The 20,640-nt window shown below is 30.8% G+C and overlaps 1 protein-coding gene across 1 annotated transcript in view; it reads left to right on the forward strand.

Annotated features, from left to right (window-relative positions):
• Positions 1 to 20,640, forward strand: part of LOC132758628 (uncharacterized) — a 63,909-nt gene that overhangs the window by 20,581 nt on the left and 22,688 nt on the right. The window contains exons 18-36 of the mRNA XM_060750322.1: positions 6,528 to 6,678; positions 6,845 to 7,011; positions 7,166 to 7,322; positions 9,323 to 9,462; positions 9,640 to 9,787; positions 10,057 to 10,232; positions 10,611 to 10,761; positions 12,782 to 12,936; positions 13,118 to 13,262; positions 13,531 to 13,724; positions 13,936 to 14,086; positions 14,603 to 14,766; positions 14,922 to 15,064; positions 15,697 to 15,718; positions 16,669 to 16,816; positions 17,858 to 18,018; positions 18,324 to 18,477; positions 18,992 to 19,164; positions 19,526 to 19,682. Coding sequence (XP_060606305.1) covers positions 6,528 to 6,678; positions 6,845 to 7,011; positions 7,166 to 7,322; positions 9,323 to 9,462; positions 9,640 to 9,787; positions 10,057 to 10,232; positions 10,611 to 10,761; positions 12,782 to 12,936; positions 13,118 to 13,262; positions 13,531 to 13,724; positions 13,936 to 14,086; positions 14,603 to 14,766; positions 14,922 to 15,064; positions 15,697 to 15,718; positions 16,669 to 16,816; positions 17,858 to 18,018; positions 18,324 to 18,477; positions 18,992 to 19,164; positions 19,526 to 19,682 — 2,857 coding nt within the window. The remainder of the gene's footprint in view (positions 1 to 6,527; positions 6,679 to 6,844; positions 7,012 to 7,165; positions 7,323 to 9,322; positions 9,463 to 9,639; positions 9,788 to 10,056; positions 10,233 to 10,610; positions 10,762 to 12,781; positions 12,937 to 13,117; positions 13,263 to 13,530; positions 13,725 to 13,935; positions 14,087 to 14,602; positions 14,767 to 14,921; positions 15,065 to 15,696; positions 15,719 to 16,668; positions 16,817 to 17,857; positions 18,019 to 18,323; positions 18,478 to 18,991; positions 19,165 to 19,525; positions 19,683 to 20,640) is intronic.

A 20,640-nucleotide genomic window follows, 5' to 3' on the forward strand; every position in this document is an offset into this window, starting at 1 on the left:
TTCTTATATTGTAAAGAACACATATCTAATGTATTACAATATATGTTTGTAAATAATAGTATTCTATGTATACCAATATCAGTATTTGAAAACAATCAATCATTCGTTCTATCACGTAATGCATTTGCAAAGTAGATATATTTTGATAATCTATTAACAGTTCCATGCTTAGAATTTTTCATTAAAGATATAAATTTATTTAAAGTAGGCCAAGAGCAATAATATTTTGGTAAATGTTCTTTCCTTAATTCCCTATAAAATGGACAAACTAGTAAAAAGTGATGTTCTGTTTCAATTTCATTCATGTAACATTTTAAACAAATTCTCTGATCTCTGTCAATATTTCTAAATCTACCTTCTTCTATCATAAGTCTATGTGCTGAGCATCTAAATCGTGACAAAGCTATTCTAAACTTTGGATTTTTTACTAAAGAAAGGTATTTTTCAAAATTAAAACTATCTTTTATAATCTTATACGTCTCTAATTTTGATGAATTACTAATTTCCGATAACCATTGTTGATTATATTGATCATATATACGTTGAATGATGGTTTTTAAATCAATAACATTGGGATTATCAAAAATATTAGCAAATCCTAAATTTTGAAACAATTTTTTAACATCAATCGACCATTTATTAACATATTGATTATTTCTATCTTTCATCATTAACAATTTATACATAAGAGAATCAGGCTGTTTAATTATTCTATACCAGTATTTAACAACACGTATTTTGCGTAATATTAACAATGGTACCCTTCCAAATTCACCATATACAGCAGCATTTGCTGTTTGCTGTCTTACACCCAGAAGTTGCTTCAAAAACTTTTTATGAACATGTTCTATGTCTGGTGCATTATGCAAACCCCCATACTTCAGAACCATAATTGAGAATAGGCATAATCATGTAGTCAAATAATTTTAACTTTTCCGATATTTCTAGAGATACCTTATCAAAAAGTGAAATTAAGTGAGTAAAGTGCCTTTAAAGCTTGTTCTGACAAAGATTTTTGTGCTTGAAACAAGCTACCGTTTGACGAAACAGATACACCTAGATAAGTAAATTTATTAACACATTTCAAAATTTGGTCATTATACATAAATACATCATTTTCTTGTCTAGTACCTTTTTTACATATCATAACAACTGATTTTTCTGGATTTAACAGTGATTCCCCATTCATGACAATACATATATAGTTTTATCTAGTAACAATTGTAAACCACTTTTCGTATATGAAAACAAAACTGTATCATCGGCGAACAATAACAGAAATAATTTCATATCTTCTAACGTAAACATCTCAACATTATCATCATACAAATATTCATACATATCATTGATAAAAAAGATAAACAACAAAGGAGATAATGGTTCGCCTTGTTTAACACCATTATTACAGTCAAAATAATCAGTTACAGACCCATTAACTCTAACACATGCTTTAACATTTTCATACATAGCTTTTAACATTTTGACAATTTTAGAGGAAGCTCCATAATTCAATAATTTTAACCATATACCATTCCTATATACAACATCAAATGCTTTACGAAAGTCAATAAAGGCACAATATAATTTCTTTTTCTCACTATTAATAACTTTATTAATTATAGAATTTAAAACAAAAATACAATCTATGGTGCTTTTGCCGTTACGAAACCCATACTGGTACTCCGATAACAAATTGTTAGTTTCGGCCCACTTGCGCAAACGTGTATCTAACATTGAAGAAAATATTTTAGAAAAAACACTGGTAAGGGTAATACCTCTATAGTTGTTTACATCATCAGCATTGCCTTTTTTGGGGATTGGAACTATCATACCTTTTGTCTATATCTCAGGATATACACTATTAAGAAACATAAAATTAAACAATTTATAAAGAGAAGGAAGTAAAAGATCACTACATTCTATAAATATTTCACTAATCAACATATTCTACACCCCCATTTTTACCTCTTTTCAAAAGAAGAAATAGCTGAATTTATCTCAACAATACTAAATTCTTTATCAAGTTGTTCAATAACATTTTCATCTAAACTTTTCTGATTCAATTCATCCTCAACCTCATTATTAATGAAAGCACTATTTTCCGCAAATAATGTTTTAAAATGATTGAAAAAATGTTCTTCAGAAATATCTCCAGCTTTAGATTTTATGTTTTTAATTTTTCGTATTTCTTGCCAAAAACTTTTGAGGCTGGTGCTTGGCTAAATTTTGTAGATTTTTCCTCTGTTTCCCATTATACTCAGATTGTGCTTTTCTTTTAGCTTTTTTATATACTCGTCGTTTAGTTTTTTAACAATTCAAAATTTACTACAGATTTATTCTTATTTAAGAGATTTATTAACAGTCCTAAATTCTCGCCTAGCGGTCTCACATTCTTTATTAAACCATGGGCTCTTATACGTTCTAACACATGTATTATTTTTATTACACGTAGTTTTACCAAAAACACTTTTAGTTTTATCATACAAAATATTAGATATTTCATTTATTCCAGCGCTAACATTAGTTTCTTTTGAAACAATACAACTAACAATGTCATTTATATTAGACAGCTCAGCAGAAATAACGTCTCGGTAATAATCAACTTTTTCATTATCCCATACAATTTTTTCACATAATGTAGAATTATTTGTAACATTACATTGTTCATAACTATTTACATTTAAATCAACTTGGATAGGACAATGTGGTGAAAAAGTATATAAATCATGTACTATAAAATTTGAAACCAGGGGAAATAAATCCTCCGAGCATATAGCATAGTCAATTAAACTATTACCGTTCGTTGACAAATAAGTAAAACCATGTCAAGGGGCTGTAATACCTTGACATCTTCGATGTTTAAATGTCGTAATTTTTAACTCGGTATCTTTTTTACCTTGAAGGGAAGTTATGATTAACGCATTTATCAAATGCCCTTTTCATTTTTTTGTTTTTGCATTTTTCATACAAATTATTAATTAAACAAGATACAGTTTAGAAATCAAAATCAAACTCGTATCCTCCCAGTCTAAGTTTAGGGATATATCCCTGCTTTAATTATCTAATCCGGCGGCCATATTGGATAGCGAAACAGATTAAACAGTGTTAAAGTTTTCTAAAAACAAATCAGTTTAACCCTGAAATAAGCTGTTGTTCACAAAATGCAACTATTCTATTGATCGCATATTGATATTGCAACGATAAAAAATAACTTTTAACCTACCTTGTTTTGCAATATTCTGAATTTTATTAACTATCCATTTCCAATCCCGTTTTTTCTTTTTTCATTTCGCCCGCGCTATTTCTGATTGGTTGATAGGATTCACGTGATACAAAACCAACGCTTTAAACTCATTGGCTGTTTTGAAAACGCGTGATATGCCTAGATACCGTTTGTGTAATAAAGCATTTAGCATTAATAGTGCAACGAATTTATATTTAGGGAAGAAACCAGCATACTAAGACCTTTATTCTATCCAAAATAATGCAATATTAAATTGGAAATAACATGTATCCATAAACGATAACTTTGCATACATGTATAACATAACCATTGAAATTTAAGTTTTCATAGGCAAAACTTTGATTCTAATGCTCAATCGGTTATTTATTTTGTTTGATAATAATTATTATCATAATTATAATTATAATTATAATTATTATTATAATTATAATTATTTTGTAATAATAATAATAATAATAATAATATTAATAATAAATAATAATAACAATAATAATTCTTATTATGATGATGATGATGATGATGATGATGATGATGATGATAATAATAATAATAATAATAATAATAATAATAATAATAATAATAATAATAAATAATAATAACAATAATAATACTTATGATAATAATAATAATAATAATAATAATAATTATGACAATAATGAAAGACGTATTAGAAGCGCTAAGAAATATTTATAAATGACACAAATTTTTGTTACAACAATAAGCGGGTAAAACAACCCCCCCCCCCGCCATTAAATTTACACATAGGACAACAGCCTCCCCCCCCCCATTAAAAAACAGGTAGGACAAAAGACCGCCCAAAGTCCATCAAACAAAAGCCCCCCTAAGGTTTATAGACCAGACTGATTAATAAATAAATAAATAAATAAATAAATAAATAAATAAAGGAGCAATGAATGAATGAATGTATGAATAAATGAATGAATGTTTAGTTGATTGATTGATTGATTGATTGATTGAATGAATGAATGAATGAATGAATGAATGAATGAATGAATGAATGAATGAATGAATGAATGAATGAATGAATGAATGAATGAATGAATGAATGAATGAATGAATGAATGAATGAATGAATGAATGAATGAGATATCATTGTTGTTCTTTTTACATATGCAAGCACATGTATTATATTATGTATAGCCTATTTTCAATAGGACAAATATAAACGTAAAATTTAAATGCTGTGTGGACAATCCCGATTTCATCTTCGTGATTTCACAATTAGTGTAACTTTCACGATTTCAACTTCACAGATTCACGATTTTATTATAATTAATTCATGTTTTGAACATCACAATTTCAACTTTATCATTTCCTCATGTTTAATGAAAAGGAAATTACAAAATAACATGATTCACCATAGATGCAAAATGCAAAAAAGTACTATCTCATCGTCAATCGCAATTGTAAATTATCACACAAACCGCGGCACAGGAGTGTAATAAAGCCATTATATAAAAACGATATTAAACTAGACGATATTACACTAGTGTAATAACACTTTGACGTCACGTCATTTGCGCTATAAACATAGCGTTAAAGCGCGCTAATGTTAGCGTTACACTACAGGCGCGTCAAAGAAAAATGACTCTTTTTAACAGTTTACCGTTCTTATTTTATATATGTGATAAATAGAATATTATATTCGTGTAGATTCAATACTAAATTTATTGAACTCGTTGAATAAAACAATATTATGCTCGCCAGAGGCTCGCATAATATGATTTTATTCAACTCGTTCAATAAATAAAGTATTAAACCTACACTCATTCAATATCCTCTATGTATTCGCTATTTATCTGCGGGTGTATGCTAAAAAGCAAACCAAGCGGTATTGAGCTAGAATACCGCGTCTGCATGTTACAGGTGGATGTCTTACACGTTCTGTGCACTGACGATATTGACGCGTTAATAACTCCAGGTAATTTTGCATTGTGTTAATAGTCAAATGTCTGACAAATATATGATCAGACTATTTCTTTATATTTGTTTCAAGAACTGAAAAAATTGTGGACTTAAAATTTCCTATTTCTCGAATAAATATTCCAAAATTATTTCTACCATTTACGGGACAGTTCAGCCAGATACGGGACACGCCTGTTTTCATGTTAAATTCATTTTTGTGATTGAAGTATAAGTTTAAATGTATTCTTTTATAATCCATTGAATTCTATAATAGTCAAAACGCTGTGAATACCAATTACAATATCAAAATTATGATTTTTAGAAGCTATCTGCATGTGAAAAACACATTTCAGATGCGTATGTTTAAAAACATGGATTATGCTTTGTTTTCGTGGAAGAATACCATTCCAACAATGCCAACGTCCATTTACAAGTTGAAATAATTCAACAAATCTAGCAGAATAAATCACAAGATAAATTAAATGTGAAAAAGGGTGAGTCCCGTAAATGATAGGCTCGTAATGTTGAAAATTTCTGTTTGACAAGGAAATTTTATGAGAAATTGTTGAATGGTTTACATGAATGACAGAATAAAAGCAAGACAAGTATCCACTCTAGATATTTGAAGTATTATAACATTGAAATTATTGAAAATATATTGTAAAACGCATGGTATTGATGAGCCTCGTAAATGATTTTGTAAAAACTACGCTTGTAAAATCCAAATTAACGTAAAATCCTTGACAAAATGGTTGCACAGATACTCTTAATCTTCATATATTATGTTAACTATATTACCGTAGACTTAATAGTGCTATTTAAATAACCATTAAAGCGTTACCATGTTTGATTAACAGTGTTTTGCAATTAAGTAAATGATTTCGACTTTGAAGACAAGCTATTCAAATTTGATTTTGAGAAAATTAATTTTCGTAATATCAAAAACAGTTTTATGTGTCAAAATCTGCAATAGAATAACGAAAATGATCTGTGTTTACTATTAACCACGAGTTTCTGTACGAAGATACGTGCAATGAAACATACCTCGATTTAGTTGAAGACATGCTGTTTTTCGTACCCCATCTTGCAAAAGCGATTGTCACTAGCAAAATCAAACCAATAGGCTAGTAAACTTGCACTCAAATTAAATCTTTGATGCAGTTGTTAAAACATTTTTTAAGAATGTTTGGGCGTATATATCTCCACAAATTTTCATGGAACATTGAAGACATGGAATGTCGTACTTAAGTGAGAATGAGTGATATAATATGTATTTGAAGAATAATAGCCAAAAAAAAAAAACAATTCTCTTGAAAGGACAAAATGATTTAAAAATATTACATCTTTTTTATTCCAGTAACAACCGTTAATCTTGTTGGCGGTCTAACACAATATAGTGGCAGAGTGATAATTACACATCAAGGACATACAGGCTCTATTTGCAGCGAACATTTTTCGAATGAAAACATCAAAGTTATTTGTTTAATGCTAGGATTCAACTTTACAACGTAAGTTAATGATATTTAGGCATATTAAACAGTTATGTGAATACACAAATTGTTCTCGCTTATTGGATTCAAATAAACATATAATTATGCTCCTTTAACAAAACTAAATCTTATTGCGTGTTTTTTGCTGTTTTAAAGTACATTTAATGTTTTCGTATAATTTCAGGAAGTTCTTATCGAACAATTATACTTTCATAACTTCACAATCACCACCATCAATAATAGTAGAAAATCTTCAGTGCACGGGAGAAGAAATAGATATACAGGAATGTAATTCTCGGCCTTGGGGCCAAACAAATTGCTCAAACAACAAAGCTGTAGAAATCTCTTGCAGTATGTATTTCTGTAATTCATTTGCTGCATTTTTTATCGAAACGTTTCAAAATAAAACTTATGGTAAAACATTTTTAATGTTTGAATTAAAAAAAATCAAATGTAATTGTAAATTCGTATTGAATGATAATGCAAAGGTTTATGTTTTAAATAGATACACCAGTAGAATTGACAAGAGGTGAAAGTTTTATTTCGGGTCGTGTAAAAGTTCTCCGTCCTGATGGCTGGAACAATATATGTTACACTGGAAACGACTTTCAAGACAATGCCAATGCGCGAGTTGTCTGCAGAACAAAGGGTCTTAGTACAGGGTAAATAATTGCTTTAATACTTTTTACCAATTTCTTCTGTTACACACTTAGATTCATGACAGAAATCATGGCGTAGATGTAATGATAGTTCGTTTGTCAATGTACACATATACTATTACCAAATTATATGTTAAAATGTATTTTCATTTATTATCTGAAAGACTGGTGCGTGTCCTCATTTATGATGAAAATGCAGCAGTTTATAACCTTTATTTCTTTTAGACATACAGACATTAACATGAACATTGTATTACATGTAAAATAAAGGTACAGTGTAAATGAGAACAATTAATGTTTTAAAAGTTTCGAAATGCACATGATTATATGAGATTTTATTACCTTATTTAGTACAAAACTCATTTCTGTTCCACGAGTACGCAACTGTCCAGCCTTAATTGGACATGGTGCAAGCTGTATATATACGAGTCCAATAGAATCTGTATTGTACTCTCAATGCATTTTTAACATTTTTATTCACACTACCAAGTATTTTACATATCATGACATAATTCATTTATTCCGAACACAATATGGATTTTACATTCATTCCGAACACAATATGGATTCGATATGTTTTTGGACTATGTTTTTGAAAATGAAAACGAGTTTACAAGGATCGCAATTGTGATTTAATTTAGATTTTGCGGACTTGGCATTTAAAATCAAAGCTAGACTTGGTTCAAGAAAGACTTTATAATTTTGTAATTTTGGACTGGCAAAATGAAAACGAGGCTTAATTTATATGGTGTGAAATAAAAGTAATTATTTGAACTAATGTTTTTACTCTATGCAATGAACATGCAATTTTCTATGCAATTTCAAACATAGTTGAAAACATTTACTATTTACGAACTATTTACACACTACATAGTAAAAAAACAAAAGACCATTGATAACATTTTATCTTCATAAATTCACGATTTCAACTTTACATATTCATGTGTATAGCTACGTGTGTTTGCAATTTTAACTTCACGAAATGTCGTTTTCACGATTTGATATTTAATTTATGATTTTTTTTTTATTTAACGATTATACATTTTAACTATTTTAATTTTTGTCTTATTGATTTCGAGAAGTAAAGATAGAGAGTTCATCAAGTTTTGTCCTTTAAGTTCGTAAAATTGAATTCATAATTAAAGTTAAAGTTAAGAATTCGAAAAGTTTAAATCGTGAATTCTTGAAGTTGAAATCGTGAATTGAATTTATGAATTTAAAATCATGAATTCAAAATGTTTAACATGCGAATTCTTGAAGTTGGAATTCAGAATTAGTGAAGTTGAACTGATGAAATCTTGAAGCAGAATAAAATGTCCCTATTGTACGAGCGACCGGTGGGGACATTACACCTCCATGAATTCCCGATTTCATACTCATGAATTTCCGATTTAAACTTCACGAATTCACGAGTTCAACTTCACGAATTTACGATTTCAACTGTATGAATTCACGATTTCAGCTTCATGAATTCACGATTTCAACTTCACGAATTCACGATTTCAACTTCTTGAATTCACGATTTCCACTTCATGAATTCACGATTTCAACTTCATGAATTCACGATTTCAACTTCTTGAACTCACGATTTCACTTTCATGAAGTTGAAATCGTGAATTCGTGAAGCTGAAATTCTGAATTCGTGAAGTTGAAATCGTCAGTTCACGAACTTGAATTCATGAAGTTGAAATCGTGAATTCATGAAGTTGAAAAGTTGAAATCGTGAATTCGTAAAGTTGAAATCGTGAATTCACGAACTTGAATTCGTGAAGTTGAAATCGTAAATATATAAAGTTGAAATCGTGAATTCATGAAGTTGAAGTTGGGAATTCATGAAGCTAAAATCGTGAATTCGTGAATTCCATATGCTGAAAACGGGAATTCAGGAAGTAAAAGTTGTGAATTCATACCGGCCTTTCGTACTATTGTATGACATATACAGATTTGCACTAACACTGACGTTTTATTCTGTTATATGTAAACTATGTTTTCTTTCAATTTAGAACGGTAACGGTGTACAACGAGACTGGAGATTATCATGGTCAGCTTAGTGTGAAATGCCATGGTGAAGAGATAGATATAGGACTTTGTCAGATATCTAACAATACTTGTGAAACGAAGGAAAGTCTTGCGATTTCATGTGGTTGGCTATTTTCTAAACATATTTAAGTTTTAACAATTTAAAAAAATCCATTTATTATCAAATTATGAAAAGAAATATTTAAAATAAGATGTCCTTTATCAATTTGATTGCATCCTATATTATATAATTGAAATTGTAATCTGTAATATTATGAAATGATTTTATATTCTCTTCAAGATACCGACGTGAAATTAACGGACGGAAGAACAAAGTATATGGGATATGTATCTGTTAATCTGCAAGGCACGCATAAAATAACTCCAAATATAGCAAACGACAAGACGGCAGCTATGATTTGCAGAGAATTGGGATACAATTATACAAGGTTATCAGAATTATCAAAAACCGCAATTATTGATTGTCATAACAGAATAATTTCCCTAAAATAATGATTTGTAATTAATTTGTGACATGTTTGCATTATGGTAGGGAAATATTATAAGATTTTATTTTTTGAAAACGAGACTTTGTTTCATTAATTCAGATCGTTTGCTGGATCAAAAGAAGTGACTTTATACTGTACCAAGTTATTATGACAGTGATATATTAAGGGAATTATGCGTTTTTTATATAATTTTTTTATTTCTTTCACAGAAACCCTGAAGTTCAAACTTGGAACAATTTTGGAATTAAATACAACAGCAAATGTGCATATAGTGTCATCCGAAAACTTCACTGTAATGGTGATGAGCATGATGTTATGAATTGTCGAAATAGTACATGGGATTTTTCTAAACGTTGTTCAACTCCAGAAACAGGAATAAACTGTCGTAAGTGCTAAATCAAAGCTTAATATTATCGAATATTCAAATTCTATTTAAACTGGTAGAAATGTCATGAATATGTGATATTTTAACCGTGATTTTTGTAAAGTATAATTTGTGATTTACATTTTCTCTTTGTTAAAATTGTGTTAAAACGAATTAAGAAGACCGTCTAGCAGTATGTTTGTACCAAGGATGTTTCTATCAACAAACATATTTCTAGTAAATGATATAATGTAACAAAGGATATATAATTCGATTGATTTTGCAAATGAAGTATTAAAAGATGTTCTCAATTACACCTATTGCATTTGTTAAACACTAATATTGTAAATTGTAATTTTGTTAATTAAGTAAGAGCAATATTTATTTTGATATATCTAGAAACCCCAATTCGCCTTTATAATGGTTCGCAATTTCAACATGGAAGAGTAGAAATCAAAATAAATCAAACATGGTATCCTGTCTGCAGTAAAAGCTTTAAAGTATCAGATGCCGCCGTGGTATGTCGTATGCTCGGCCACAAACATGTAAAGTAAGTAAAACACTAACTTATTGTTCTCAGTGCATTTACTTTAAAAAAAATAATATGCAATGAAAGAAATGTAAGTTTAAGAAACACTTGAAACAAAGTAGCGCTCTGCACATTGTCTCATAATGGTGATCACTTGTGCCAAGTTATTTTTCAAAAACTTCAGCGGTTTAAAGGGTGTGGAACGGACACGAAATGTAGACTTTTTAACACTTGACCTTAAAGTGTGACCTTGCCTTTGGGAGTGCACGAATTATTATGCTCTGCACATTGTCCTATAATGGTGATCTTTTGTGCCAAGTTATTTAAACAATTCAGCGGTTTAAAAGTCAAGAAGCGGATACGAAAGTGTTACGGACGGACGGGTGGACAGAGGCCATTTCTAATAATCCCCTACCCGCTTTGCTGAAGGGGACTGAAAAGTCCTGTAGTCAAACTTAACACGTATCATCATAACTTGCTAGGTATTTATCAAAATCGGCATAATATTGTCAAATCTATTTTCTATCATTTGGCATGAAATCGGCGGCTATATTGGACGCCCCGCAAATTGTTTGTAAGATTTGGATTTTTATGCTCGCCGCGAAATTTAGGGGAAGAATATAGTCGCCGGGTTGTCCGTCAGTCCGTCAATCAGTCCGTCCGTCCGTACGTATTTACGTACGTCCCGAATTCGCGTCCGACCCATAACTTCGTTATTTGAAGTCGAATTTCACATATATGATCACCATATTGATACGACGTGACGCACGCAACATTTGGGTCGCTACCTTGAAGGTCAAGGTCATAGCATGATCTTGCAGCAAAATCGTGTCCGGCCCATAACTTCGTTATTTGAAGTCGGATTTTACAACTATTTCACAGAAATGATCATCATATTGAGACGACATGTCGCGCGCAACATTTGGGTCGCTACCTTAAAGTTCAAGTTCACAGCATGACCTTGCAGCAAAATCTTGCCTCGCCCATAACTTCGTTATTTGAAGTCAGATTTTACAACTATTTCATAGAAATAATCATCGTGTTGAGACGACGTGTCTCGCGCAACATTTTGGTCGCTACCTTGAAGGTCAAGGTCACAGCAAAATCGTGTCCGGCCCATAACATCGTTATTTGAAGTCGGATTTTACAACTTTTTCACAGAAATGATCACCATATTGAGACGACTTGCGCAAATAACATTTGGGTCGCTACCTTGAAGGTAAATGTCACAGCATGACCTTGCAGCAAAATCGTGTCAAGCCCATAACTTCGTTATTTAAAGTCGGATTTTACAACTATTTCACAAAAATGATCACCATATTGAGACGACGTGTCACGCGCAACATTTGGGTCGCTACTTGAAGGTCAAGGTCACAGCATGACCTTGCAGCAAAATCGTGTCTGGTCCAAAAATTCGTTATTTGAAGTCGGATTTTACAACTATTTCACAGAAATGATCACACATATTGAGACGACGTGTCGCGCGCAAAATTTTGGTCGGTACCTTGACTGTCAAGGTCACAGCATGACCTTGCAGCAAAATCGCGTCCGGTCCGTAACATCGTTATTTGAAGTCGGATTTTACAACTATTTTACAGAAATGATTACCATATTGATACGACGTGTCGCGCGGAACATTTTGGTCGCTACCTTGAAGGTCAAGGTCACCGTATGACCTTGCAGCAAAATTGTGTCCGGCCCGTAACTTCGTTATTTGAAGTCGGACTTTACAACTTTTTCACATAAATGATTATCATATTGATACGACGTGTCACGTGCAACATTTGGGTCGCTACCTTGAAGGTCAAGGTCACAGCATGACCTTACACTACAAGAGATATACCTTCCTTTTCCGGGAGCATCACCCGGTTCAACCGGCTCTTGAAGAAGAGACTATAACCTTGCGCCGATGATAGTTTCAGATTTGGCCAAACGTTTAAATGGCTCTCAGTCCTTAGGCTTTAATCATGATGACATTTATGTAGCGAAAATAAGATTGTTTCGCTGATCGTATAAGCATATTGTTTTAAATTTTTTATAGAAATGTGGTTCTCCTTGAAACGAATGCTGAAAACCATGCATATTACCTAAATGGTAATCTTCAGTGTAACGGCGATGAAGATGACGTATCACAATGTCAAAATGCAATACAAGAAACAAATTGTTCCACAAGTTCTCCTGCATACATAAACTGCAGTAAGGCATATAGTCATCTTTTTTAAACAATCAAATGAAACTAAATGATAATTGTAATGAATTTGTAAAAAGGGCATGAAGGAATATTTAAATGCACTTTTCTGTCATTATGTAATCAATGTTAATTCTTTATTCCAAATATAACATGACACTGTACAAATGATTTTATTTGCATGAAAAGGTACCAATATCAGATTGGTTGACGGGCCAACGTTATACAAAGGTCGTCCAGAGATCTATCTTAATGGATCTTGGGGTCCGATTTGCCAGAACAGCAATAGCAAAGCGTATGAAGTTATGTGTAAGATGTTGGGTTTCAATTATAAGTAAGTACACAAGGTGACATACCGAATATTGTAGTGCTTACGTAAGTACCATGTAAATCTTGAGATATTGTGATTTTAAAACATTTTTAGTACAATTTCAAATAAATTATGGCATTTCACAAACTCATTTAAAAGTGGAAATAGCTCAATTATACAGATTGCTTATGATTTAACAAATGTTTCGACCTCGACAATTGTAAAATGAATTTAATTTTGAGTGTTGTGATATTATTTGAATGCATAGTTTCACAACGTACATATATTTCAGCGGCGCTGTCATGCATTATTCTTATAACGATAAGCCATCATTCAGCAACAAAACATTTGGTAGAACAAGTTATTATGTATCTAACCTCAATTGCGAAAATAACGGATTAGCAGATGATATATCTGAATGTGTCTCAAATGATTGGAACTCTGGTTATTCCTGCCCTGATACTCAACCCCTTGAGATAGAGTGCAGTAAGTTATTTGACATATAAATTATTATTCATTTAGTTTTGTTAATTAATATTTGCGTGTCTTGAAGTAAATGTTTACTGCCACAAAATAAATTTTAAAATAAACAGTCACAATGAAATTTATCAGGGGATTATCTTTATAAAAATGATAATATACATGCTTGGACTACTAAAAGTACTTTTACATCTTAGAGTATCTTTTTTATTTCTAGATACACTTGTCAGTCTACATCAGGGGTCGAATCCTAACGTTGGACGAGTTCAAGTAGAATATAGAGACAGTCACTGGTCAATATGTGGTGATAATTTTACTCTAGAAAACGCCGATGTCGTCTGCCGATCGATTGGAATAGAAACATACAGGTATTAGTTACATAAACTACCGACCCTTTCTATGAAAATTGTACACCTTTTAATGGAAAATCATAGCTGACAGATTCCACATTTTAAAATATACTTTATGGAAAGCGCGGGCTAATTTGAAGAGCATTATATTGTGATTCGGAGACCCGGCTCGATTCTCGGGCGGTACATTTCACTCTCGTTGTGATTGATCGTGAGGTCCTTTCTATGGTAATTCGCACTGGATATTTTCTCTGGTATGTGCAGAAGTAATTGAAGTGAAGGAACTAGTTTGGTAGACTGCTTGAAAGTTTTGAATTCTAAGAATATTTAAATTTTTGGGGTAGGCTTCCCCATCCCAAATTTTTTTAATGTTCATTACAATTTTGATAGTAAATTTTTTTGTTTAAAAATAAAAATTTAAAAAGCTCCTTTTTCAAAATGAAAATCAAAAACGTAAATACGTTGGTTGTCCTATCTTGTTTCCCGTGAATACCCAAAATTTTAACTAAAATAAAATTTTCTTTTTATAAATAGAAATGCAACAATCTATTATGGAAATAAATATGGCTATTCATCCTACTCAATCATCGATCTCAGCTGCTCAGGTGATGAAACTGATTTACAAGAATGTAAATCTGCCCCATGGATGGAAACACACAACTGCAATACATCTAATAGAGCAGTTGCTGTCAATTGTCGTAAGTTTCTTTTTTCCTTTCTTTTCAGATACTTTTATATAACATCATTAAAGTACTTTTACTCACAAAGGTTATTTAAATTAACCGGTATTCACGGTCGACCAACAAGTAGATAAGAGCCATTTAACTGTTAATTATCTTTTAATAATCAACAGGTCCGAATACTCCTGTGCGGATAAATGGTACGAAATCATCAGGATTACCGGAATTTAACTATCAGGGCCGATGGGGTACAGTTTGTTACAATCAATTCCATACGACAGATGCAAGTGTAATATGCAACATGCTTGGCTTCAAAGTGGGGTAGTTACCTTTAATATTTTATAAGTAAACCTAAATTATCTGTTTTAAATTAATTTTAACATTTTTATTATTTATTTGTTATTTAACTATAGTAAAATTTAAATGTGTTAACCGAGGAAGTTAGACAAAATATATTGTATTTTTTCTTCAAACTAGAAGGTTGAAAAATCGTATCAAACGATTTGGTTTCTAAAATAAGTCAATAACAATATACCATTGTTTCAAATAACATACTTTTAGATTTTGAATAATTCCACTGATTATTATCTCTGCTCTATATTTTGATAAAATTACCACAATGTATTTGTCTTTGACTACATTAGTATTTTTGAAAGAAAAATGAGGTACAAGTACATCATCACTTGTTTTTGTTTACACATACCAAGCCAGAATAAAATTAAAAAATTATGACTGGGAACAAATTTCGTATAACAATTTAAGGCACTGCCTTTTATTCATTTGATTATCATATTTTCAGCGGAAAAGGGTAACCCAGTTTTTAACAAATAAATCAGATGTGTTGGTTAGAACGGTCTGTCGTGCTCTGGGTCGAAAAGGGATATATCTGAATGCGGAATCAGTCTCTTGGTTTCGTATGGGAACGTATTGCAATGGTTTTGACCAAAGAAGGCAACAGTTAAATGTTCAAGTACATTAAATTTTCAATATTTTCCTTTATCACATGAAGGATATGTTTTATAATTTAGTGGTTTGAAAATAATTACTATAATTATTATGATTTAACTTCATCACGAAAGGTTATAGTTATCATTTGCCATAATATTATAACATTTCTTTAAATTTATCATGACTCTTATTACAAAACGAGTGTTTACAGAAAGTTTGACACGGCATTTTTTTTCCAATTCAAAAGGCAATCCTATTAAAAACTTTAAGAAAATTTCATTTAAAATTATTTCAAAAATATACCAAACTTAATTATAACCTACTTGCAAAATGGGACGAAGAAAGAAAACAGGAATTAAAATTGAAATCATAGACGTATTTTTCATTTTATACATCATAATCAAAAACCTTGTTTTCCCGAAAGCATTCTTATTTTGGAAAAAGGTCCATATTACTTGTCAAAAAAATAAAAAATAAACAAAAAACTTTGTTGAAAGTGTCTCTACAGGAAAATGTATTTTCAATATAATTGCTTTTTTTTAATGGTTGAAAGGGAAAACTTGAAAAATTTCTTTCCTTTAAACATATTAGGTAAATTATGTTAATTTAAAAACATTATTTTAAAAAGGGGAGAACTAAAATTTTTTAACCTTTTTAAATTTAAAAAATTTTAATTCTAACCTAAAGCTTAGTTTATAATAACTAAGTTTTAATGTTTAACAAAAAATTGTTTTTAATTTTAGTTTTTTGATAATTCCATTTCATTCTTCAACACGATCGTTATATAGATTCTATGAACATAATTCTAAGAATATGGCATGTTAAATGTTTAAAATCAATTAAGGAAGGTTAAGGAGCAATCAAATATGAATGTAAAACATATCCTACAAGAAAAAAAATGTTATGGTTTCCGATTCTTTAAAATTATGATAGTTTTAATTTATTATCTATCTTTCTCTTATTTATGTTTAGATGACAGAGTGCGTTTGGTTGGAGGTGTAAACGATTATATTGGAAAGATCCAGTTTCAATATTTGGGAGTTTGGGGTTCAGTATGTGAGAAACATTTTGATTCTAGAGACGCTGAAGTTGTTTGTAGGGAAATTGGATTGCAGGAAAAGTAAGCGTTCATCTAATAACTTTAAGATTACTTCATTTGTTTAAGATAACTTGTTCACAACTTCACATGAATAAATTATAAAATACATTCCACATTATACGTTTAAGGAAGCTCTTGTGTTGATTCTAAGAAACTTTACCAACTTTTGGCCTATACCAACATTCTTCATGCTCTTCAATTGACAATGGATTTATAAATTATAATTTAATTCAGATATACCGGGTAATAAATTATTTATCGAGTAAATCAGTTCAATAATTTCAAATGTAAAACTGATGTATTGAAATACAATAGATGCACTATTTTATTTGCTCATTTATTGGTGCTGCATAAATCACTGACATTCATTCTGTATGAAAGGGATGATATTTTTTGCAATCCAGCAGAAACCGTTTATAACGGTAAGAATACATTGGTTCTTTAAATTTTTATTAGATTTGTTTAAAAACGCCATATAGTGATAATTAAATATCCAACTGTCCAAACTCAGTTAGTTTAAAAAACAATTATAACGCTTACATTGCAAATAGATAATAAGTGGGAAAATAGGTTATTGACATAAAGGATCATGCATGATTGTCTTTTCATATTGTATTTATTTAACGGATTGAATTCGAGTAATAAAATACACGCCTTTTGAATGTGGCAATATGAATAAGTAGTCGTACTTGATCCCTTGAATACTAAATGAATGTCAGTGAGTTATGCAATACAAATAAATGAGTTAAAAAATAGTGCATCTTGTTGTATTTCAATACATGTGCCATTTTTACATGTGTATTTATTTAATTGATTTACTCGACGCAATAACTTTATATTAATATATCATCATTAAAATACATTCGTTTCGTGTAAAATTAAGTAGAAGAGAAAAATCAGCTGAAAATTTAAATTAATACGTAATACGTGACAACAAAGGCAACCTATATTAAGTGAATATTGCTGTTGCTTCGATGATTATTTTACATTTTCAGCGCGGTTAATGGGTATGATTTCTGTTAGCATAACAACAACAAGTATGTCTCTAAATTTACATTTCAGGAATATAGATATTTTCAAGAACTCTCGATTTGGCTATCAGAGTAGTAATTTTACTGTAAATGATCTTAACTGCACCGGAGGAGAACGTGAATTAGATGAGTGCGGATCATATCCTTGGAAATTGAACAACTCTCCATGCAGAAATGCTGGTGTTAATTGTAGTACGTACATAAACAACATTTATTGTAACATATATCTAAAATTGTGCCAAAACTAATTTAGTCAATATTAGAACAAGATTATTCATATTGATAAAATGAATGGTTTTTTTTTCTTCATTTATTTCTTTCTCACGACAGTTTGCAAGAATTCTTTAAAATTAATACAGTACATTTGTAAAAACGTTTTCTAATATTCAAATGATATAAAGGTTAAATTTGAAATAGTGGACGGTAAAAAATCAAACAGTTTTAAAGTATCTTCGTAGTAAAGAAGTTAGTTCATAAATAGTTTTGATTTATCATAGGACCAAATACTCCAATTCAACTGTTAAACGGGACAAGTAATTATACTGGTCGTCTTGAAGTTGAATACAAACAACATTATGGAACAGTATGCGACAGAGATTTTGATATAAACGATGCTATAGTGGTCTGCAGGAGTTTAGGATATAATACCATGTAAGTTTTTGTCGCCAAGATAATTATTTAAAATATTTGATGCACCAGAAAATAACTACATAATAAGAGAAGTTTAATTTTGTGTAAGTTTATGAATCTATAAAATTAAGTTGATGTTCGTTACACATAAACATTTTTTTTTCTTTTGGTTGGGTTTTACGCCGCACTAAGACAGAAGATGTGTTTTTGGTTACCTTACGGCTTTACTTCGAGGAAGACTCCAGGTGCCCTACCGTGCATTATTTCAGGCACGAGCGGATACCTAAATATAACCTTCGACGTTCCATAAGCTAGCTTGATAGTTTCCTAACATGAAGTCCCTAGCGAGATTCGAAGGGGCTGGTGGTTTGAAGTCAGATAAATTAAACACTCGGTAAAAGACGTCCCGATTTTAAAGAATTTCATTGCATTACCTTATACAATTTTTCTTTATTTTTAATAACTATAAAATAACTTCATGGTTCGTTTTCCTTAAATTATGCTTCAAAAGTTGAATACCGTTTTTTAAATCTAGGAGCGTTGGTTTCAAGAAAAACGCATTTTATGGAAAAGGAAAAGGGGAGATTACTATCTCGAATTTGAATTGCACGGGGAATGAAAGTGACATATCATATTGTGACACACCCTATCGATGGGCCGAACCGCACGAGTTCTGTACACATGAGAATGACGTCTCTGTTCTTTGCAGTAAATATGTTAATATAAGTAATAAGACGGTAAAATGGAATAAAATGCTATCATGTTTTTATCATTAAGTTTCCTTTGAAATGGTGTTGCTTATTCAATTATTCAAAAATTGTGTGATTCAACAATGCGCACAAACTGATAAAATATTTGTGTTTTGCAATTGTTTGGCAGAGATAATTAGTATTTTTGTAAACTATCACAGCATTTAGAACGTGTGTTACAATGAAATATAAATGAATACATATGTTCCTTATTTTTCTTAAGATGTAAGTAACGAAAGGCGATTAATGTCGTGCCATGTTTAAAAGTATTATGTAGATATATTTTTCATATTGTGACTCGTCATTTTTTTTTCTATCAGACACGCCAGTGCGCCTTCGTGGTGGGTGGACTAATTTCGATGGGATAGTTGAAATTTATATAAATAAATCTTGGAATTCTGTTTGCTATGATGGATTCACACAAGATGATGCAAAGGCAGTCTGTATTTTATCTCATTTGTCAAGTGATAATGATAGGTAAGCATTTTGTACAAATAAAAAAGATAACTTGAAGGAAAAATATACGATAAATTATTCTTTAATCATAAAAATTCCGTCAACCGGGTTATGAAGAACAATTTCACACGAACTTGCTTCATTTACGTTCATGATTACCGACGTATTAACACAAATGTGAATGTTTTCTCATTAAAAATTTCACCGTGATGTTCAAATGTTGCATTTTTCTAAAACCGGTGCTAGGGTGCATGAATGTTCACTTGCAGTACCACCCATAAACAGGCGCAACTAAATCAATCTTGCTAAAAGTTTAATGCGCTGTGTGGTTGCTTATTTTATATCAAACTTAATAATGTTAAAAAATAAAGTATGAGATTATGTTCAATCAGTATCAAAATATTTTTATATTTTGATATTAACATTAACTAGTTATACATTGAAACACCTGGTTTAAATAGCATAATGCTTAAAAATCAATATAAACCACTAACATTAAAACGATTTTCCCGTTTTAAATAATACAGTATGATAATATACTAAGAATAAATTAGACGTGTACGCACGTGGAGAAAGAAGTGTGCAGTATGTTATAATCTGTCACAAAAAACGAAGCAGTATGAAATTTTTACGCGTTTCGTTCAAGTATAGCGTGAAAATAATGTCTTTACGATGCGTATACACAATATGGTAATGGTCAGTTTTTGTGATGTAAATAGTATCAGCACGTGTTATGCATGCGATATCGTGTTAGTATATACACTGTATAAGGATTTTACAGTATGTTTAATTTAGTCTATCTGACACTAGCGCATTTTTCAGTCGGTTTTATCCATTTTGTGAGATTTGCATTGCGGACCACGTGACATTAGAGATGGAAGAAAATCAATTATTGACTAGGATTGAGACTCTTGTTTCAAATAAGTTAGCTGATTTTGAAACGAAGATTTGTGAAACGCAGAAACAGCTTGCTGAGGCA

Source organism: Ruditapes philippinarum, unplaced genomic scaffold (assembly GCF_026571515.1).
Source record: "Ruditapes philippinarum isolate M1 unplaced genomic scaffold, ASM2657151v2 ctg6921_1_1_1_1, whole genome shotgun sequence".
NCBI classification, from domain to species: Eukaryota; Metazoa; Mollusca; class Bivalvia; order Venerida; family Veneridae; genus Ruditapes; species Ruditapes philippinarum.